Raw genomic sequence first — 24286 nt, 5'->3', positions numbered from 1 at the left:
AGAAAAGCAACTAATCGATATCGTGTGATTGTCAAATCCATTCTGAAATTTGAAGGGCTGTCAAAATCTCATAAATCATCATCAAGCCAGTCGAAAAACCATTTTGAACCTCCTTATGTCCTATATCTAGATTAAGGTTTAAGCCTGGTACGCTGCTCGCGCTAAAATTTAGCCGAGATAAAATTCTCATACAAGTTATCGATAATTTGTATGGGATCCATTTTAGCTCGGCTAAAAATTTTCGATAATTTGTATGGGAGCTAAAATTTAGCGCGAGCTGCGTACTAGGCTTTACTGAAAACTTGTTTTGCATAGTGCAGTTTTTTTTATAAATTTTGTTTATTGCATTTCATAAAATAAAAATGTTTTCAACACATTAAAACCCTTAAGTTTGTCAAATTTCATTCATTATCACCACCATATAGAATTGTACTTGCCACCAAAATGTATAAAAAGCTCCACTTTTCAGATTTTTAAATTATTGATTTTTTATAAATAATAAACGTACGACTTTTTTTAATAGCTTTTTTGACAGTTCCACCCCCGGCTAAGATTTTTCATTGTTTTCCTATACAGTAACAAAAAAAAAAAAAAAAAAAACCACAAAAAAATAAAGCTAATCTTTTTTTTTCACAATGTCAATATTTCCCGCCAAAGAAAACCAAAAACGTTCAAATATTAAATTTCATTAAATTTATTATATTGAACAATTTAATATAAGAATGCAAAGTACAATGACTTGTTTGTACCTATTATTTGAAATGAGGTTATAATTGTGCAAAAGTCTCAAATTACTATTATTTTATGTCTTAATACCTAAAAAATAATTTAGTATTTTTTCATTTTTAAAATAGCTTTGGGCAAGATTGTAAAAAAAGCTAAAAACATAATAACAATTAACTATCTGATTTTATTCTTGATTTATATAAGTTTTTTTTTTTTATTTGTTACTTAGAACACGTAGTAATAATAAGAAATGTCTGTTGTCCTACACAAGTTTCGAATAACTTTCAACTCCAAATTAACATCCCACATCAAGTGATTATTTTTTTTTATTACTTTACGATAAAAAAAAATTATACGCGGAGCTTGCAAATTATATTCCATGACAGTGGCGTAGATAGCTTTTCGCTAAGGGGGGGGATGGATTTAGTTCGCAAATTTTTTTAAAGTTTTAATAATGTTTCTTCGTATTGTTTTTATTCTCTTTAAATTAAAGTTCTTTCGGTGGTTGACGTTGAAACCAGCAGTGTAACTTATGTATATCTTTAATAAAATATATAAGGGTACTAGGAAAACTTTCTTCGGGGCAGCTATCGAGGGCTTTCAATGAGTTCATAGAGGAAGTATTATTCCTTCTGATAAAATATCTTTTCTGAGTTTTTAATTCTTCACACAGAGAAAAATATAACCAGGACCACCTAAAAACTAACAGATTTTTTTATTGAACTGTTTTATGAAGAAACCTTATTAAAATCAGCAATTAATTATTAAATATTATTTTCATTGAGAAAATCTTTTTGAAATTTAGTAAAAATTTCATAATTTCAAATTTTTTAACTTGGCACTAGAAATATTGTGACCAATATTTCTATAGTGAGTTGGTATAGGTGGCAGATGTGCGACTAGAGAGTTAAGATCTTCAGTTCGATCCCCGACATGATCGTATTTTTTTTTGGTAAGACCCTACAAGTGCATATTTTAAAAGAATAAGGAAAACCCGATTGTTTGAAAACCATAAGGAAATCTTATTGTTTTTGTTCTATTTTACGTGGTCTTGTTTTCTCGGTGGAAGAATAGAAGATTGTCCTGCAGCCAAATGTTTGGTAAAACTCAACAGTTTCATTGAATTCTTTAGCTGCTTCGTCTATTTCAGACGAAGAATTCTTGGAAAGAACCAAAATCCTTTCTAGTATGTTTTCATGGTTTCTAAATTTTTCTTCAAGGCCCATTATTTAGAAATCGAGAAAAAGGTTGAAACAGTAACACGAAAATATTCTTTTCTGTACTTTGAACCGAAGGCTTCGAACGATTCTTTTGTCGCTTCACTATTCTCTTATGTTTGAAGCCTATGTCAAGGACTTCAGTTATTTTTTTTTTTTGGAATCTACAAACACTTTCGAAAATGAGTCGTCTTCTGCCCGTTTAATTTTTAGTTGATCCCTTAAATCTTTGGCGAGATCCAAAGCTTGGAACAAGTCTAAATTCACTCTTTGAAACTCCGACTTAATGGCAACGAGAGTTGGTAAACCATATTTATAACCTTTAAGCTAATCAAAAACTCGAAATCCATAGCGTTTTTTTTCAGAGTGTACTTCTTTAACTTATTTGTTCATGACTGGTTATGTTGTACAATTATCGATCCCAATCAATGGGGGGGGATATATCCCCCTGATCCCCCCCCCCCCCCTATCTACGCCACTGTTCCATGATATCATCTACCAATTTTGTTTTGCGTGTGTCTTAAGATATAAACAAAGATTGGATATAAAAATTAATGTTATAATCATAATGACCCGTATAGTTCGACATGCCACTTAAAGTTTAACAATTTCCTCTTTTATACAGACAAAACAAAAAACAACAAAAAGTACAAAAACAATTTTAAAGTTTTTGGAAGAAAAAAATTACTGTGACATGGCTTGTACCTACGTGATCGAGTTTTCTTTTGAATTATTTTTTTTTTTTTGTTAACAATAGCTTAGAATTATTAATAGTTTTTTAAATAGGTACTCCTACTTAGATATTATCTAAAATTGTGCTTTTTTTTACGCCATCGAATATAATGATCACATCGAACATCGTTATAGAATCACTTACGTAATTGCAAAGCTTGACTTTAGAGTAAAATGCAAGTAATTGAAAATTAAGTGCTTAAATTTAATGTCCATATCGATTTTGGTTCAAATATTGGTAGTTTTTGTTTTTTTTTTTTATTCTGTGAATTTAAAAACAAAATACTATAACGAATTTTTGACAGACACAAATTTTACTGTATTTTTGTCTTAAATTTGTTTTTCGTTGTGTTAGCTTAAAGGTTTTTATCCCAATCATAACTTCGCTGCGTAATAAATAACAAGTAATTAAGTAACTTCTAGGTTAAAAAATCGGACTGAAGTTGTTATTTCTTTCACTTGTCTTGAAACATGCTTTTTTTCAGGCTAAACAATCCCTGTTAATTTTAAGCCATACAAGTTCGCGAAAATCCAAGTCTTTTAGGTGGAATCTTAGTGGCTCTGTAATTTTTTTCAATTTCTGGTCACAATGGTAATAATCACCTGAATGTGGTCACTGTCTTATAACGGCCAATCCAAGATTGGCGGTAAATTGTATTTTTTTTTTCCATTTTTCTAAATTAATTACACCCTCATAAGAATGGTTGAGAGTTGTTTATCACATAGGATATGGTGCTAAAAATGTATTAATTTTTTTACTTATAGTTTCGGCAAAGTATCTTACAGTGTTTTTTTTTTTTTGACAGATCCAAAATTTCCTTTTTTTTAATTTTATTTCAAAATTCTAACAAGAAAAGGAACATTATTTATTTATTCAACTTTTCTCACGACGACTGAAAAGTCGCGACTTTTTTCGTAATTGTAGAAGAATATCATGCATTTCGTTCACAATCATTTAAAAAAAAAGTCGTGATTCGGAAGTCATGGTGTGATAGCGGATTTAAGGCAAGGCTTAAGTCCTAACTATAATAGACGGTAGCAAACAGATGCTACTGTCGAAAATAAACGATCCGTTACTTTCCGTTCTATCAATTACAAAGAGAGAGTGGAACATGCAATCAGCTTTTATATTTACGTCCGTAAAGTACAAAACTAAACTGAACGAAACTGATCTAACCGATGTTATTGGTGCGCCATATGATTTGCTTGTATTCGTTTATAATTCGATGACACCGTACCTTCCCTTCCCATTATTATAGTTGGGCCTTAAGGACAAGAGTACGTACGGCACCATATGAAAATAAATGAAAAGCCAAGTTTCGTTAAGTTTTGTTTTCGAACGAGAAGTGCACAACACACGTGCACGTGTTTCCAAGCGTGTCGCAACACATTCACAATTTTTACTTATTCATTCACATTTTTGTCTTAGTGAAAATTTTTTAACCAGGAGAGGTTCAAGTAAATAAGCAATTGACAGATTCTACTAAATCAAAGAAAACTCGGAATTGAAAGCAAGTTAGTTAGCTTTGCAAAAATGTTATAATATCACCTATATAACGTCACAAACATAAATTTGAAATGTCATACGAAGTAAAAGGCTCACAGCTAAAGAGACTTACTTAGATTGGATAATTTTGTCATACTTGGCTCATTCAAAAAAAAAGCTCACACAAAATTCGTGCGAAGGTTTTGGTAATTGAACTCGCAAACCATTTAGCCTGTTGTAATTAAACTCACAACTCATTTTTATGAAAACTCCTGCCTGGGTGACTGATCGGAGCAACAAATCTACATGTACCGTACCGACCGAAAATTGCAATATATTTGCACTTTTTATATACAAAAAACAAAACAAAAAAAACTTACCCACTAACTCATCTTTTTTACGTCCTGTCATTGTATTCAGTTTGTTTTTTGTAATTAAGACTTTTATTCATTCCCAAAATACAAAGAATCCTTCAATTAATATTTTTATTTGTCTTTCTCATGGCCTCATTATACTCCTTTTTTTTTCGTTATCCAAGCAAATATTCAGTTCTTTTGTTTCTTTTTCTGTCTTTTTGTGAGTTAATAGTCCCATTTATTTTTGCTATACCTTCATATAAAACCATTTCAGACCTATAAAAGTCCCGCAAAACTGATACATAACTCACCTTTATTTTACCGCATTTAGTGCAATTTTCATTTCCATTTATAGAACGCTTATATATTTTCTGTCATGTATAATCAACCATCAGGCTCATTAACTCGTAAAATATCACTTGAAATATAAAAATCAATTAATGAATAAATTATAAACATTATTGAAACAATGTCAACAGATTTGTAAAAGCAACTATTGACTGACTGTGAGGATGTGTGCTCTCTGCCATTGCATGTCATGTTTTATAAGCCACCAAAAATCCAATCACGATTTTATTTATTTGTATCTACGTAGTATACCTTTACTTTTATCAAAGGAAAGAATCGTTTTTGTGGAAATGGAGTTTGTTTTGCTTCGTTTTGTTTTTACTGGTTCATTCCTCTTTTCGATTTTGTGTCATTCGAAAATAACACAATCAATCGAATTGCTTACTTTTTGGAATTTCGTGTCCGCGTCATTGAATTAAGGAAGCCAATTCGACCTTAATGTAGGCTACGCGAATATACGACCAAACAACCAAGCTCAAGTTATGCCTTTAGATAGCAGAGCATGACAATGGCCTCAAAATTATATGTTAAGAGGGCTAAAATGTATAGGCTTTAAGAATTGCATGGGCTAAAATAAATGTATTTTGTGGCTTTTTTATTTAAATTTTATTATAATCGATACATAAAGAAAAAAAATGTTATAAATGGTAAATTAATGTTAATCATACGCCGTAGTGCACCAAATTCAGTGTAAATAGTGTATAAATGTATATGTACTCTTGCTGCTAGCTATACAAAAAAAAATAATCTAATTTTGAGGAATTTTATTTTCATTTAATTTTTTTTTGTTTTATTTTCTATTTGTATCTTTTATAGGAACGAAGAAAATGGAATACAAGACCCGCCAGTGGCACGAGAAATGTTTCTGTTGTTGTGTCTGCAAAACGCCCATTGGCACCAAATCCTTTATCCCACGTGAGCAAGAGATCTATTGTGCCGGTTGCTACGAAGAGAAATTCGCAACCAGATGCATTAAATGCAACAAAGTAGGTTTAGTTTATTTTTTGTTTGCTATTTTTTTGATATCTGAGTTTGATATCTTTAATTGAAATCTAAATTCTTTCTTCTTACTTTTTTTTCTGTTTATTTTTTTTTTTATCTTAGGTCATTACTGCTGGCGGTGTGACTTACAAGAATGAGCCATGGCATCGTGAGTGCTTCACCTGCACTAATTGTAATATCACTTTGGCTGGGCAACGATTTACTAGTCGTGACGAAAAACCGTATTGTGCCGACTGCTTTGGCGAGCTATTCGCCAAAAGATGCACTGCGTGTGTCAAGCCTATTACAGGTAAGTGGATCTTTTGTAAAGTTAAGTTTTTTTTTGTTTTGTTAAGAAATAATGCGAGTGTGTCTTACATACAACTACAATGATAATTTTTCTGTCATACTTGGCTGAGTATGAGTTTATAATGTTTGCCATTAGCTTTGATATTTATACTTTAAGTGATGTCGAAAAGGGTAGTTTGAAGCCAACACCAGTTTTATGTATAAGACAACCAGGGCTTTGACTCCTTATTCAATTTCGTAAACTTGTTTTCTTGGAAAAAAGTGTCAACACACAGTTTGCTACTTTTTTCTGAAACAATTTATAATACCACCAAAAAATAATTTGTAATGTGTTGCCATCTTCTGTTTATACACTTCACTTTAAATTGATTGCTAAAGTTAGCTAGGTCTATTTGTTTCTCAAGACCACGATAGATAACCTTATTTAAGACGAATTGTGTCTGTGGTTTATCGTTGAATAATCTCCAGGAATTGCCGAAAACTAGAAATATAAAATATTAAACATCATAAACTGTAACATTATTGACCTGTGTCCTGAGTTTGAAGGATCAATTCCAGTCATGCTATTTCGTAGATCTTCTAAGTTTAAGCTTACTCGGTGCCTAGTTAGCTGTCTCCAGTTGCCCACATAAAGTTAGTTAAAGTCGTTCTTCATAATCGCTTTGAATATTTCGTTTGCCAAGTTTTATCAAAATCGTTAGAGCCGCTTTCGAATTATTTGGTATAATATGAAAAATTTTTATACACTTTCTACACTTTCTAAGTGAGATATAAAAAAAAAAAAAGCAAAAGAAAAAACAACTTTCAAAATTCCATAAAAATCACACGTACCAAATTTGAAGAAAATCCGTCCGCCCGTTTAGGCTGTGGAAATGTGTACAGATGGACTCACAGACGGACGGACGGAATTGTGAGACCCACTTTTTTGGACTTCCCCATCATCGTAATGTTGTGGTTTTGATTAAAACCTCAAATTTTTTTCGACACGAAACCAATACTTGCCCCCATAAAGCAAGTAAAAATGTCCTTTAAATTGATCGAGTAAAGCATCAAAACTATAAATATTTTTCTCTCTCCGGTCCATAATTTTATTATAGGAGTTATTCTTTCTGAGTCAAAGCACCGCAAATACATATGTTTTCCCAAATTATCCTTTCAACTTTACCTAATAATAAATATTATAAAGGCTTTTTTTAATTTAAAGCGTTAAAATCTACCAGAAGTGCTTCAAGGACTTATTTATATTTAAACTATGTAGATCTTTCACTCGTAGATGTCGAATAGCTTTACTTTAAGATGCGACCTTTAAAACCTTTAAAAACTTTGGAAAAAAAAATTGATCATATATCACTTTCAACTTTAATTCACTTTCGGGAATCCGCATTGTTTCACCCATCCCATATTCTTTCTCTAGACCAGAGTTTAAATAATAATTTGTTTAAACATTGTCTCAGTACTAATTCATTTTTTCTTTTCTATAATTTTTTTTTAAGGAATTGGAGGAACACGCTTCATATCTTTTGAAGACCGCCATTGGCATCATGATTGTTTCATTTGTGCCAGTTGTAAGACATCCCTTGTCGGACGTGGATTTATTACCGATGGGCCTGATATAATCTGCCCCGAATGCGCCAAACAAAAGCTTATCTAAGCTTTTAAATTTAGAAAAATATTCTATCGAAATCATCAATAATAATTAATTCACAGCTAGATAAAAAAAAAAAAACACTTCATATATTTTTGCAAAATCAAACTTAAACAATTTTTAATAAAAATCAATCGAAGCTAGTTAAAAAATTTAATTGAATTATTTTTCTAATAGGTAAAAAAAAATAAACTTCAAAATTTTCGCACCAATATCTGCATAAAAAAAATAAATACTACTTTTTATTAAATCCACTATTAAGTAATTTAATAATTAAATCGTTGTTATTATTATATAATTTTTTTTTAATAATATTTTTGTCTTCTCTTAAGAATTCATTCAGAACAAATTTGCTTCCTCGTAAATATCCGTGTTTTTTTACTTTTTTTGTTTTATTATTTTTTTTTATTTTTAAGTTAAATTTATTTTATAATGCGAATTAAAAAAAAAACAAGAAAAGTAATATATATTAGATGTAGGATATATAAATTGTATTTGAATAAAATCACCAATTTACAATAACTCTATTTGCTTATTTAAATAAAAATCGAATTAAAACTTTAAAAATATTGCCAATGTATTTACAAAACAAAATTTTAAAAAAACTTAAAAACGAACTAAAAAAGAGTATGTTGTTTTTTGTTAGTTTTAATTCACTCAAACTTACTTATTTAATAAAACAAAATGTTCACTTAAAACAAAATGAAAAAAAAAACAGAATTTAATATATTAGTATACAAAACACTTGAAAAATGTATATTTAATATAAATTAAAAGAAAAAAAAAATAATTTAATTTAAAATATAAAAAGAAGAAAAAAAATATTTTCCTTAGGTCTGTCGTTATAATTCGTAGATAACACACGTGTTGTGCCTGTAACTTGTATGTATGTTGCATTTCTTAAAATTTGTTGATAAAGTCATTATTTTATGTTAACCTACAAATTTGTTTAATATGAATATTATGTATTTTTTTATTATTATTATTTTTTGCTGGAAATAGGTTACTAATTTTGCTTATTTTTTTCTTTTTCTTCTTATCATTAACTGAACTATTAATTATTATTATTGTTTAATTTTAAATCATTAAACTATGACATTTAACTGAAACTATTTGATTGTAATGTAATCCAATTGATTTAAAAAGTCAAAATATATTTTAAATAAAAATATAATTCTTAAAAATAAAGTTTTGTTGTATTTATTCATGGAGTCTTCTTTTTTTCCTTGCCGGAAATGGAAATTATTTAACAAAACAAAACTATTTTAAAATTCTGAGTACTAGGTGCTTTCTCCTGAAGTCGGGATTTGAGGAATCTTTGTAACATTGATGACCTCCGTCTTATACGTATTCGTATAGTCCCCCATTTCCATATTTACATATTTAATTAAACTGCAATCCCAGTTTTGCCACGAAAATATAGTCACTATTTCATCATTTGAAATAGTAGTGAACTCTTAACAATGCCTGATTATAACATCCAATGCAAGAACCGTGTAACTTTAATAGTTAATAATAAAAAATTAGATATTTTTGGGCTTGGGCTATTACACTGGATGCTTTCATTAGTTTCATTTTTTGAAACAAAATTGACACAAAATGTCACTGTGGTGTATGTGTAACATTTTTTTTTCAAACATTTCTTCTAGTTAAACAAATTTTGTCTTTTGTTACACATAAATAATAAAAGCAACCTTTGTTGTCCATTCATATAGAGGTCAATCGAACAGATGCAGGTTCGATTGACCTCTATATGAGTGATACGCAAATCGAGTGATATGCGTCCATATTCCGGAATTTGATCGAAAGTAAAATCACTTCACGTGAAATGAAATTGCATGTTCTACATTTCCATCGATTTCGAAAACTTCGGAATTGCTTCAAACTGTGAGGGCTGAAGGATGAAGGATCATCCATTTTTATTTTATATATATTATATTATTATATTATTGCAAATTTTAATAGAAAAATAAATCAATTTTGTTCAGTCCTTTCAAGATACACCGCTCCTTGAGATTGAAGGTATCTTAGTAAAAAAAAACATAGATTTTTTGCATGCCACTTTATACTATAGAGCCTGAAAAAATGTGATTGTGATGTGATAAAACCAAAAAAAGATTAATTTTCTCTTGCTATCACAAGATCCCAGCACACATCGAGCTCCACTCCGAATGTGTGTGGAAATCATATACTCTGGACATTTTTGGTAAGAGAACCCTCCCGAAATATCTTATTTCCTTAATAATTAAACTTTTTACGTTGCTTCTATAAAGCCTTATAGAAGGTACGCTTTACGTAGAGTGTAAATTTACTCCTGGGGTCCAGGGGCCCAATTCCGCAGGAGTGAATTTGTTGCCCGTGTACACAATGATTAAAACTCACATTCACGGGCCGTGTACACAGATATTCATTCACATGATTCCGCAACGTGCTGTGAGTTTGTTCGTGGCATTTATTTTTTGGTGAAGGTTATGAAAAACATGCTGGAACAATAAAGAAAGAATTACTTTTTTGTATTTCTCAAGGCTAAACAACGTTGGTTTTAAAATAAAAAACGTAAAAGTTTAAAAATCAGCCTCATAATTATTTTATAACGACCAACAAGTATCTGAAGGCTTGAAAAATCTTGTTTTGCTCTAAAAATTTTTGTCACTGTTCTGTAACTTTTAATATGATTTTCAAACATTTTGTGTATGATTATAAAATCCATTTAATCCCACCATAACAAATGAAAATTCTTTCAAAATATATTTTTTAATTTATTTATAGAAGAAAATGAATTTTTTAACATTCAAAAATGTTAATCGCCAGTAAGGTTATGCACACAACAAAGGTATAATGGGTAAAAAACATGATTATCTATAATTTTCCGCACGAAAAAAAGTCACTTTTACCGTTGCAAAATCGGAAAAAGGCAGTGTACACTTAAAAACTCACTCTTGCGCAAAAGGGCCTGATGTGAAGAATTCCCTCCAATTTACTCTTTATTTATTTACGCTACGAGTGACATATTTAGAGCCGGTTTTACAAGCCTGGTTCAGCCATGGTTTAGGAAATTAAATTTTGCAATTTGGCTCAGGTACCCCGTTTGTATGACCGATTTAAAGATCGAATTGAATCTGAATTGAAATTTCAATCCAGGTATATGACTATACCAGATCGAGGAATCGAATTGAAATAGAATCGAAAACAAAATTTTTCTTTTAAATATATTTACAGTAAAATAGAAAAATCTAACCAAAAACAAAGTGAAAGTAAAACTAGATATCTTAATACATACATAGAGTGAATTTGAAAATAAGAAGACAATCACACACAATTTCCACCATAAATTATATCTCGAGCATTAAATTCGTTTGGTATATATGCATATTTTCGATTCGATTCAGCTCCCCGAGTCGGATCGGATCGACAAATCCGGATTCAATTCGATCCAGGTATATATAGACCTAAGTCCTGAATCAATTCGGACTCAAATCGCCATACAAACGGGGTAAGGTATAGATTTAGCTATTTTGACATATTAGGTGTGTTTTTTATTACAACCGGTCTTAACTTGACAAAAAAACGCAGTCTGGGCTAAGCAATTTACATGTTAAATACAACAACACCTTAGCCCCTTGGGCTTAGTTGTTTAGCCCGGAGATTTCTCTGGGCTTAACTTTTTGAAGAGTTTTAAATCTGTGCTACCAAACTAATTTTTTCATAAATTGTTTAGAATTTGTTTAAAAACGTGAAAACTCACGTTTGGAAGGACAAAATGTATTAAAATAGTTTTGCTAGCATACATTTTTGTATCTCTTTGTAAAACATATATGTAAAATACAAGAAAATGACGAAAGCGAAAAATATGACAACTCTAAATTTTTGTTGTGTCTGCTGTTTTCGGAACATTCAATATACAGTGCTGCCAAGATTTCAGGTTAAGCCCCGATGCGTTTTTTTTGTCCAGTTAAGACCGGTGGTAATAAAAAACACACCTATTATATAGACATTGAACCAATGCTAAACCTCAGCTTTACCACCGATTTCAGAAGATAAAAGTTGTACAATTGGCTCTTACAATTTATTTTGGAGAACGACATCGGAAAATACAAATAAAATACAAAGGATATTAGACTTTTTTTCAAACTGCATTTTATTGAAACCAATCAAAGGGGCGGCGGCTTAAATGACATTTTTTACTTCAGTGATCTGATATGCAAGACTCATGGTATAAAAAGACAAAGAATGATCATTAGAGCCGCCATCTTACAAAATGGGGTAATAAGGTTTTGACGTTTAAATTTTGCAAAGTCAAAAGCAACAACAATTTCCAAGACAAACTTGTTTACAACAACAATTTCAATGGGCAGCTGTCAAAACCTTAAGTAACCATTTTTAAGTTTTGACAGTTCTCGATACAGAGTTTTTTTCTAATGATCATACCTTCTCTTTTTATACCATGTGCAAGACTTCTTTTTCGTCTTTTTGTGACTTTAAAACAATACCAATCGCAACGGTGTACTAAAGTTCGACCGTCTAAACATTTAAAAAAAAAATGTTCTTCAAATAGTTGGTTTCTCAAACGCACTCTCTAATAACTTCTAGACTGAATGCTTCCATTATAAACCAACACCAACTTCACTCCTATCACTTATCCATCTGTCTCTTTTACTCCAACGTAAAAATGCCCTCGCGCAAATCAAATTGACACCCCGAGTGATTACCCCATTTGCCGTGGGTACATGTGTCACTTTTTTCTTCTCTAAAAGAAAAGAATTTTAATAAAGTTAACTTGCATTTTGTGTAATTAAAAACTCAAAAAAGTAATCTATAAATATTACTTTATCAGATTAAAAACAATATGGTTCTATCCGAAGTTGAAAAAGTGAGTAAATTAGTAGCGAATTTTTATTAAAAATAGAACCACACGAACACGGTCTACGCAAAAAAAAAAAAAAAATCAGGTTGCAGCACCAGCAACCAGCCAAACCAGAGAACACCAGCACAATACATACCAGTACGAGTACCACACAACACATTTTTGTGTGTTCGTATAAAATTAAAATAAGTTCAACGTGCCGAAACTCGGTATCATATTCATTTTATTTATTATAGACTTAACATTATTTTCATCGCGGATTCTGATCATAAAAAATATAAATTGTCAGAAAAATCTGCAATATACCACACCTACGACAATTCTCGCATTTTTTTTTATGAATTAAAATCACACATCTTCTCGATCTCCAGTGAAAGTGAATTTTTTTTTTTTGTTCGTTTTGTAATCGTCTGCATTTTTGTTTTGTGACGTCACGAAGGCAAATCATGGTAAGCGAGCCAACAAAAAACATTTTTCTTTTCTACCTTTTCCCGCCCGTCTGTCTTCACACACACCTACTTTGCTTGAAATCCTCCTTTTTTAGTAAAATAGTGATGCCAATTTTCATTTAAATAATACTCTTTAGTCTTTAAGCTCCAATGAATGAAATTTGATAACTTTTATATTTGTTTAAACATGATGAAGCCAATGTTGCTAACGTTATTTTTAGATGAATGATTTCGTAACGGGATGTTCTTTGCAACTTAACTTTAAATGAGTTTGTATAAGGTACTTCATGAAACTATTGTAATTATAGGTCTGTTTAATGAAGAAAAACTGGAACAGAAAAGATCAGAACAGCACAAATTCTTGAAAACTGTCAGAACAATAAAGATCAGAAAAGTACGCCTTTCTACTTTATAGGGTTGACTTTTGCCTATCAGTTTTGAAACTTAAAATTAAAATAAATTTTTTTGTTTTCACTTTTCATTCAAATAAATTATAATTAATCAGAATATTTGTTCACATTTTCAATTTTTCTTCATATTAAGAAGATTCTAAACAAATTTCCATTATTTTGAATTTATTTAAAAATATTTTTGTAAGAATAAAACAAATCAGTTTCTGTTTGACGCTTCTCACTCGTTTGCTCTACCTCAAAAGTAGGAGCAGAAAAACTAGAACTCATCTGTGCTGGAAAACTTCATGGAACACAAAATGACAGTTTGTAGAACAGTTTAGGGCAAGGTTTTCCTTCATGAAACACACAAACTTGTACTTTTCGGATCTTTTCTGTGCGGATCAGATTCATTAAACAGACCTTATTTCTCTACTTCAATGAAGCACTGCAAATATAAATGTCGACTGAGTGTGACTTGAGTGGTCAATATTAGAAACTCAAGTCTATCTCTTCCTGGGTCGGAATTATGCACCAACTAACATTTAGTTTGACTATTAAACTGGCCTTAAAATGTTTCCTCATTAATAGTGGTTTGTAATTTGTAAAAAAAAAAAATTTGAAAATTTGGTTAAGTTTAAGGACTATCAATTAGACAAAATGATTTTGCATATTCAAGTTCTGTTCAACGAGGAAATAGTTAGATCAGAATTAGACAGGACGGAACAGTTTCGTGAGAAACGTTAAAACAGAAAATAGCAAACACTTGACAGTTTTCACGAATTTTATCTAACCTGACTCAAAATCAAGAAAAGAAAAAAACAAAACCTCAATGAACAGCGAAAAGACGTACTCTTCTGTTCGGACGTGTTCAGAGGAACCTCGTTGAAAACACATTAAAAGGGTAACAGAATTTTATCTCACAAATTTAAAGCAGAATTTAAGAAAAAAATCTGATAAACTTTGGGTGAGTTCAATCACCTATCGGATAGGCTATCTGGGACACCTTTATCTGGAATATCTTTTTCAAAGTTATAGATATCTTGAAAATTAGTTTATCTGAGCAAATGACTTTTTTTTTTATTGTTGCATAGTACCTACATATTTGCAAAATCGATTTGATTATATTTTTTTAATTGAACAAATTTTATAAGTTCAATTCGCCGTCTAACAAACAGCTGTTTGTTTTCCACGTTTAAACCTAGTACGCAGCTGAAGGAAAACGAAAAATTTTTAAGTCTCCAAAGTCAACCACGAACAAGTTAACGAAAAAATACCCTCGGGTATTATAGCAAAGTTAAAATTAAAAAAAATACAAATAAAATAAAATGCACGACTTGGGTCGCACGTACTTGCTCTTATGCTTAAATTTACTTCAATGTTACAGCTTTTTATTCAAGAAAATAAGGGGAAAATTAAAAAAAAAATCTGTTTTTATATTTAAATAAACACCGTTTTAAATAATCTTTTACAAAAAACCAAGTATGCCATTTTATTTGTTGTATAACAAGGAATATTTAGAAAAAAAATCCGAAATCGTTAGAGCCGTTTTTTAAAAAAATAATTTTTTATATATAAAAATTTTCTTATATTAAAAAAAAAAAATTTGGTATGCCATTTTGAAGAAATAATTAATTTACACATAAATACGAAATTTAAAAATTTTTCATAAATTAGTTTTCAAAGAATTGATTTTTCAAAAAAAAAATTTTGAAATTTTCGTTGAAATTCAAAGAAATTCATAAATCAAAAAAACCGTTCTATGACAGGTACCGTTAATAACGGTACAAAAAATATTTTTTTCTATTTCAAAAGTTGGCTCTTATGTGTAATACTATACACAAAAATTTTAATCAAAATCGTTAAAGCCGTTTTTGAAAAAAGTTAACTTTTCTATTTCCGTTATATGGCAGGTACCGTTAGTTTTAGTCATAAAAAAAATTCAATTTCTCCTCTAGGGAATCACCAAAAACTGCTAACTACCAAGTTTGAAGAAAATCACTAATTTAGTTTAGGCTGCAGCTCAGACAGACAGACAGAACTGCCGGACCCACTTTTTTGACATTCTCCATCATCGTAATGTCATGTAAAATTATTATTTCGAATCCGATTTTTTTTACGAATCCTGAACTTGCCGTATGTACCTATATCGCAAGTAAAAATTCAAGAAAAAACATCAGAAAATAAATTTAAATGCAAAAACAAAAAAAAATGTATTTCGTTCGAGATTTCGTTAACGAAATTTTGTATTTAAAATTTCGTTTCGTTTCAGCTGCGTACTAGGCTTTAGGCAAATATTTCTTGTGGGCTGTTCATGTAAACCATTTGCATTCTATATAGTGGAAAATTATACCTACTCTAACAATAAAAATAAGAGGCAAATTTTTCTGCTTGCCTAAAAAGTACAGTGTGACAACCCAAAAAATAAAAAGTGCTGACCTGGGGATGCGACTATGGTTTTTTGGTCGGTGAAACTAAATCCGTAGTCCGTTTTACTCGATCACTTCAGGTTTTCTAGATAAACTCAAAAAGAGGTCACCGACAATCTGACTCAAACAACTTTTTTGAGGTTATCTCGAAAACCAAAAGTCAAAATTTACGTTACCATAGCAAAAAAAAAAAGAAAAAAGAAATTGGTTCAGGCAACATATTTCAAAAATCCAGACGTTCTGAAGCTACATTATATTTAATTTTATCATGCCTATGCATTGGAAACATTTAAAAACATATATTTTGCAATCCATAAAATAAAATTGATCAACTTAAAAATTACGCATTTAATTTCAACAAATTATGAAATGATTTATTTCACTTGAAAATAATTTGCGTTTAAGAAAATGATTTTCTCAAAGTTGACCAAAATTCGTATAAAACTAAGTTTAAAATTAGGGATCGGGTCAAAATTCTGGCTTCAAAATTCTGCTTTTCAAAATTCTGCTTTTTCAGCGAAAATTCTGTTTTTCAAAATTCTGCTTTTTTTCTATTCTGTTTTTCAAAATTCTGCTTTTTAAAATTCTGCTTTTCAAAATTCTGCCAGCATTATATTTGAACAAAAAAATTCTGCTAATTCTGGTTTTTTTTTATAGCATATGCGCTGCCTAAAGAAAAATACACCTCATTAATGTAATTCAACATTGGTACTTTCCTAAATTTTTTTATTTAAGTGTCGCAAATATTTTTTGAAATACATACTGACTTTCTTTCAAATAAAATATGTATACTAATTGGAGCCGATGTTGTATATTCCTTTTCTTATTCAAATTTTTGAATATTCATCTTTGTTTGATAAATTAATAAATTTTTAGTTATTTTCGGAAATGTTTAATATTAAAAACCTTTTCTTAATATTTTCAAATTTATTCATATATAAAACAAAAATTAATTCGCATTTAAAAAATGACAAATTATGTAGGTAAGTAATCAAATAAGCAAATAATTTTTCAAAAAGATGATTTTACAGAATTCTGCAAAAAATTAAAAAAGGGTTTGGAAAATGTTAAAAAGTGCGCGCTTTTTAACATTTTCCAAACCCTTTTTTAATTTTTTGGAGAATTTTGAAAAACAGAATTATGAAAAGCAGAATTTTGAAAAACAGAATTTTGAAAAGCAGAATTTTGAAAGCAGAATTTTGTAAAGCAGAATTTTGAAAGCAGAATTTTGACAAAAGAATTTTGACCCCGGCAGAATTTTGACCCCAACCCTTAAAATTACCAATCTTCCAAAATCGAAAAAAAACTACTTGACTCTTTTTTTGAATTTTCTTTTGATAATCATTCTGTGAGGCGCGTACTATTACACGATGCCTCTTGAGTCAAGGACAAAAAGGCAAAAGAAATGAAAGGGAATGTTGAAAAAAGTGGAAAAAGAAACTTAAAAAAAGAGTCTCAGAATTTCGACCCACGACTCTCCGGTCGGATAATTATTTGTTTTATCTTTTTTTCTCTTTTGCACTATGTAATAAATTTTGAAAAGAGGCGCGCCTCTTTAGGCTAGGTGTAATAGTTGACTAAACGACAACCGTGCTCGCAATATTGTCAATCATGCATCATGCAACAAATTTTTTTTTTGGTCCCACCTAATCGACAAAATGAAACAAATTATTCCACAGATTTGCAACTTTTCCGTTAGTTATTTCAATCAAGTACACAAGACGGTTGGTAGGTTCATGTGGGCTCGGATCTACCTACTCCATTTTCCTTTTTATTTATTTATTGAACCACACTATTTAAGCGTGTGGTTTTTAATTTTCAGAAAAAAATTACAAATTGCATGAAATTTTTATTTGGGTTGATAAATCAATTACAATGTCATTTGCTTTTTAAAGGCTACATATTTCGCGTAAAACTTGACCGCGACAACTATTTAACGTATACCCACTAAAAAACTTAAAATCAACAAGATTAGGGTATACAACAATGAAAAAATTTCGATAAAAAACTGACCTTCCTTAAGGATTTGTGAAAATTCGACAATAAACGTTAGTTGTTCACATTATAACTTCTTACGAACCACTCATGAATAGAAAAAAAAAAAAAAAACAGAACCCTTAAAATGCTGTATGTTTGAAAATGCCTTTAAAAATCAAGGGGTAACACAAGATCATTTCTTTACTGACAGCAACATAACTTGAATTTTCTGTCGTCACACCAAGCTGGCGAATTAATCAATACCTTTTATACACTACTGATACCAATTCAGCCTGACCTTGACCCATCTTAACCATTCAAAATTTTATACAAAAAAAAAAAAACTGATTATGATCTAGTGAGACAAGTTTTTAATGTTTTTAAGAAACAACATATTAATTTTTGTTTGCAAAAATACCATTTTGTTCGCTTAGAAAAACAAAAAAACTTTCTTTTCATTTTAAAAATTCACTAAAGTGGTAACACTTTAACCCAACACACGCATAATTTACATTTTTTTTTTTTTAATTTACCGTTTTCTAATAATGCTTCTCCTGTTCTTTTGATAATGATAAATGTAAGAAAAAAAAATCGAACAAGTGCAGTTAGCAAAATATATCAAGTCCACCATTGCCATCGCCACAGCAGCGTCACTACCACCACCCAATGTGGAGGCGTAATGAAGAAGAAATAAAATCGAATCGAATAGTGCAAACATTCACTCTGTATAGTACAGTTGTACACTAGCCTACTCTACAATTGCAACCTCATCATCACCTTCTATGAGTTTGCTGTCACCCAATTAAAATTAAATTTTACTTTTCAAAAAACCTTTCGAAAGCCGAACCAATTTGTTGTGTTTGTTAAGAAATAATTGAAAAAAAAAAAAAATAAAATTCAAGAAAGACTCATTGGATACCAAAAAAAAAAAAATAAAGACATCTTTAAACTAACTGACCAATATTTCAATTTTCAAGCTCAAAAAGTTTAAATTCAATAAATTCAATTTCTAGTTTATACCTAAAATTAAAAAAAAAATATTGCTATCATCAAAAGAAAATTGCGGTTTCCAATTGTAGTTGTTTCTTGATGTTGTGTCTTTGGTGGTTGCAAATTCAAAAAGACCAGACCAGAAGATTATAAAGAGAATATAAATTTTTCTTTCACCTTATTTGTTCCTAATTAACTGTTGTTTTTGTCTGTGTGTCTTAATAACTGGTTGTGTGGCGATTCTGGAAGTGAAGTCAAACCTAGATAAAATGATGCAGCCAATGTTCACAAGTGATTTTCATAGGAAGAAGCATTTCGGTCCTGGTGGCTCCTATAATAATAATAATGTAAACTAAATTAAATCATTTTTGTAATTCTTTAAAGAACAATTCAATAATTAGTACAACTTTCTTTTTTTCTTTCTGTTTTCTTTTTTCTATTTTTTTTTTTTTGCACTTTCAGAGCAATGCAGAAAAAATTGCATCTGCAGCAGCTGCTGCAGCAGCACCTCGAGACATTGCTGCAACTAAAGACGAAACCAAAGATTCTGAAATAGTTGAGATGCGACCAGAGCATTTATTTAAACATCCATTGCAGAATAAATGGACATTATGGTATTTGGAGAGTGATCGATCAAAAGCATGGGAGGAATTACAAAACGAGATTACAAGTTTTGATACAGTTGAAGATTTCTGGAGGTGAGTTTAGTAGTTGTGTGAAAATATAAACAAATAATAATTATTCTTTATAGTCTTTACAATCACATTAAGCCCCCATCTGAGATTAAAATCGGCAGCGATTACTCTTTGTTCAAAAAAGGAATTCGGTAATTTTTGTGTTTATTGTTTGCTTAAGTTATAAATAGAATGTGAAAATAAAAATAATAATGTGTTATTTTACAGACCAATGTGGGAAGATAGCGCTAACAAACAAGGTGGACGATGGATGATTTCATTGAGCAGAGGTCACAAACCATCAGATATGGACAATCTATGGCTGGATGTTGTGAGTACTGACATTTTTGTTTATATCTAAAAATTCTTTTAAAAAAAATGAACGGATCTTGTAACATTAATTTATTTTTTTTTTTAATGCAAAGTGATTGGTGATATTCAAATGCAAATCAAACTAAAATTCGATAGCAAATACAAAGAACGTTTTGTATTAAAAAATATTTAAAGAATTTTATACCTGCATTCAATCTCTTCAGAGTATTCGTATTGAAATAAACGAGGTTACGATATTTAATTATATCGCACGTTGAGAAAGATAGTGCACAAGTCATAACTCAAAAAGTGTCGATTTTGAATCAAGTTGATATTCGAGTTCGCAAGGTCAAGTTCAACATTCGTACCAAATGGCGTAACTCTATCTTCAAAACTCGCCGCTAAAGAGGAGAAGTGTCGTTATTTAATTCATCTGTTATATACGTAAATTTAGTTTTATGATTTTCTTATTTTACTTCTGAAAAATCGTTTTTTGAATTGTGACACTATCTTTCTCAACGTGCGATATAATGAAAATTTTGATAGATTTTGTAGTATATATTTCAGTTTAAAAGATCGAGAAAATATTCCGTGAAATTTCGTCAATTTTGCTTAGTGAAGATATCGGAGAAGTTATCGCAAGTAATCTTTTACTGCCTTTAATAATGTTAGATTAATATAAAACTGGCCTTGAATTTTTTCAGCCATAATATGGCTTTAAGCGTTGTATTGCTTACAGGACAGGAAAAAATGCTTGCTCTACCTGTTTCCATACAAGCAACTTGTCTATTCAAGCACTTCGACAACAAATTTATCTGTCGAAACAGTTGGCTTGGATTTATCAGATTCGCTTAAAATTAAGCCAGATTAGATTAGGCCCACTTAAAAACTTAAACGAGGATGTAAATAAGCATAAGTCAAATACACACAACAATAAGCTGAATTGTCAAATATGTAATAACTCTAACCCAGAAATTCTTCATGAGAAAGGAGTTCTTCCAGTTTCAGCCACAATGGGTGTTGCAATTTCCTCTTTTTTTGTCGAGCCAAACATTTTCAAAGAAAACGTAAGCATTTTAACGGTCATTGATGGGCGCTATTTATTTTTTTTTTGTCCCTAAGCAACTTTTTCAACTTTTGGGAAATAATTTGATAAAATACCCCATATCGTCGGTGAAACCAGAAAAGTGTGTAACTCCAAATTTTCTGAAAACTAGATTTGAATGCCATCTGTTAGAAAAACCTAATATCTACCGCTCCTTAAACTCAGAATCCCCTTAAAGTTCATAGTTTTTATTTTATAAGCAAATTAGAAAATTAAAACTCATACAAATGCCTTCAAAACGATTTTGTTTTTTTGCTCTCCTATAAAATTTGCTAAAATGGAGTTACACACTTTTCTGGTTTCACCGAAGATATGTGTTAGTAAATTTGGGGATTATTTTAGCTTCATACATTTTAAAAATTATTAAATAAACAAAATATAAAGCTGAATTATCTTCTAAATTATATAATTAGTTGCGAATATTTAGCGTTGAACGCAATCGATGTACCAAAGATATTTGTATAACAATGATTAATTTTCATCTTTAAAATAATACTATTCAAGTCGTTTGATAAACGTTAGCCATAGTGTTGTATGCGTTTTAAAAAAAAACTTCGGATTCCGCAATGAGATTTTCTGTTTTCTTTTATAATAAACCACACGTAGGAAATACATTTCGGTACCGTGTTTAAAATTTTTTTGTAACTATCTAAAAAAGACTCAACCAATTTTGTTTATAATTTTCAAACTCAAAGAATGTATTGAATTAAACAAAAAAACAACCAAACACATTAAAATAAACACACACAAAAGAGGCTCATACATGTGCCACAAATCCTAGTATGATTTTAATTAATTTCGTGTTTGAAATGAAGAATGAATTAATACAAAGTAATATAAAACAAGAAATGTAAAAAGAGGACAAATTAAAGAAAAATTATTTTCTTTACAGCTCCTCTGCTTGATTGGTGAAGCATTTGATCATTCGGACCAAATTTGTGGAGCTGTCATTAATCTTCGTGGAAAGGGACACAAAATTGGTAAGTTGACAATTCTTGATATACAATTTTTGATAAATAAATAATTTCTTTCCAATTCTATTTTTCAGCCATTTGGACAGCTGATGGTAACAATGAAGAAGCAACTCTTGAAATTGGTCATAAACTAAAGGATTCATTGCGTCTATCAAAATCCACATTACAATATCAATTACACAAAGATACAATGGTTAAACAAGGACCAAGTGTGAAACCTAGATTCACTCTCTAAAGAGTGTTTTTGTAGTGTATTTCTGTTAAAAGATAGCACAAGAAAATGTCTATTTCTTAACAGAAATCATCGCACCAACATTTCAATTATCATTTCTCCTTTTTTTTCAAAACTCTAGTTGTATATTTAATTATAATTTCTTTTTTTAACAAATTGATTTATGAACAAAAAAAAAAATTAACACTGATTTAAACAAAAGAGAATATCGTGAAGTCGATCTATTCGATTGAATTTGACAAGAAATAGAACTCACGAAATGATTTCAAAAACAGAATAAAAGGGCTGGTCTTATCACAAAAAAAAAATAATTAAACAAGTTTCCATTTGTCAAAAAGAATACTGGAAAACTAAAAAAAAAAATGTAAAATCAACAGTTGATTCGTAGTTCTTTCGTATTTTCTTCGTAACCCAATCTCTATGTTATTGTGAAGAAATTTGAATTATTTAAATAAAATTTAAACAAAAAAAAACAGAAACAAAGTTACTTTTTTCGATTTAATTTGAAATATTACTTTAATAAATGGGAAAGGTATAGCCCTACTCAGGACAACACGACTTTGTACACCCCAACTCACGACAGCCCGATTTAACCCATAGCCCGACTCAAGATAACCCGACTCGTCGCAACTCGGCTCAGGTCGAGTTCTTACCTGAGTCGAATTGCGATGAGTCGGGCTATCTTGAGTCGGGCTATGGATTGAATCGGGCTGTAGTGAGTCGGGGTGTACAAAGTCGTGTTATCCTGAGTCAGGCACTGCTTCTACTTTAATAACCCACACCACTACTAGCAGATCTAAGTTCACAGAACGGGTTTCAAAACTCTTGGGTTTTTGTATTTTGATGCAAATTTTAAAATAGTACTTGCATTGAGTTCAAGGTGAAAAATAAACCATGACAAACTAAATAAACAAGCACCAAGGAAGAACCAAAAGGAAATCCATACAAATCAGCAATATGAAGAGAATTTCCCGTAGGAATGCAATGAATTTTATTCTGTATACTGAGCTGCAACGCGACTGGTCAAGATTGGCTATGAGTTATTTCAGCTTACTGATGACCCTGAAAAATTAAGGTATTTTCTTTTAAACTTACATTTTATTTGGAAATTTGTGCATTTAAATTTAAAATAGATCAAAGAAGTTTTTTTGTAAAAGATGCTTCCATCTTCAGCAGTTTTATTGTTGGATAAGATTTATAAATCTTGTGAATTACAACATTTTAAAAGTACTACTAGTAGAGAGTCTCAGATTTTCCCTTTCGCAAAAAGGTGCTAATGTCGCTTGACTTTGACTTCCTTAACTGCATGTAAAAAAATTTTCGTCAAAAAGTTTTTGTACCATCAACATGCTGTTGATTGAGAAGTAACACCTCATATATCTAATTTTGCTAAAAGTAGATATAGACGAATAGACAAGAAAAATACCTTTCATTTAATACCAATATGACTTTATACGTTATTTATTAGGCATTCTATGACCAATTGTTCGGCTTTCCTAGGAATGATTTTGAAAATATTTCACACACAACAAGCTCAACGCCATCTTTCTTTTCATACCAAAATCGTCCCGGTACACTCGGGACCATGAATCCATAGTTAAATGGACATTCCCTTAACTTGTATCGAGTCTAGAGAATAAATTTATAATGTTTTGGATTTAGTCAAAAGTTTAGAAATATGTATTTTTATTTAAATATTTTTGTGAGAACTTTGAGACTGAGAACCATTGCAGTTGCAAATACCTGTCTTTTGACGAATTAACAACATAAATCTTATATTTTTATCTTCTTTTTCTCCTTGTCTTTTTTATTTTGACCAATCACCAACTCCATCAAACTATCAGCCCTATTCTGCTATCCATCGGGGGGAATAATCAAATTGATATGTAATCGCTTGTTTTTATTTTGTATGCAAAGAAACACACAACAAAAATTTTTTTTCTTTCAATTTACCATAGAGGAAGGAATACCTAGAGACGCGACTTCGGTTGGTTTTTCTCTTCCACCCTACAAGCTGTAATGAGAGGAAAAACTCCACAGTGCTTATATGTGGTAGTTTTCCCGTGCATTTTAAATGGCACCAACACCATT

At 30.4% G+C, this 24286-nt stretch overlaps 2 protein-coding genes across 13 annotated transcripts in view; both read left to right on the top strand.

Annotated features, from left to right (window-relative positions):
• The window catches only part of LOC129908615 (four and a half LIM domains protein 2), a 201162-nt gene extending 192642 nt beyond the window's left edge, over window positions 1-8520 (top strand). For all 8 annotated transcript variants that reach the window (XM_055985254.1, XM_055985252.1, XM_055985253.1 and 5 more), the window contains 3 exons: window positions 5682-5851; window positions 5970-6156; window positions 7649-8520. In XM_055985254.1, coding sequence (XP_055841229.1) covers window positions 5682-5851; window positions 5970-6156; window positions 7649-7806 — 515 coding nt within the window. In that variant the 3' untranslated portion in view covers window positions 7807-8520. The remainder of the gene's footprint in view (window positions 1-5681; window positions 5852-5969; window positions 6157-7648) is intronic.
• A 3976-nt stretch (window positions 8521-12496) lies between these two features.
• LOC129908622 (eukaryotic translation initiation factor 4E1) lies at window positions 12497-22678 on the top strand. Of its 5 annotated transcripts, none has more exons than XM_055985268.1 (7): window positions 12497-12670; window positions 19153-19245; window positions 19361-19596; window positions 19650-19724; window positions 19801-19903; window positions 21882-21969; window positions 22038-22678. In XM_055985268.1, the coding sequence occupies exons 1-7, from the start codon at window positions 12647-12649 to the stop codon at window positions 22196-22198; spliced, it is 780 nt and encodes a 259-aa protein (XP_055841243.1). In that variant the 5' UTR covers window positions 12497-12646; the 3' UTR covers window positions 22199-22678. The 5 variants fall into 5 exon arrangements, with proteins under 5 accessions (XP_055841243.1, XP_055841246.1, XP_055841244.1 ...); XM_055985269.1 differs by lacking the exon at window positions 12497-12670 and adding an exon at window positions 12697-13113; XM_055985271.1 differs by lacking the exon at window positions 19153-19245 and having other exon boundaries at window positions 12498-12670.
• Window positions 22679-24286: the final 1608 nt, after the last annotated feature.

This window comes from Episyrphus balteatus, chromosome 2 (genome assembly GCF_945859705.1).
Source record: "Episyrphus balteatus chromosome 2, idEpiBalt1.1, whole genome shotgun sequence".
NCBI classification, from domain to species: Eukaryota; Metazoa; Arthropoda; class Insecta; order Diptera; family Syrphidae; genus Episyrphus; species Episyrphus balteatus.
Note: the sequence above shows the minus strand (reverse complement) of the source record. Positions and strands in the feature narration are given on the sequence as shown.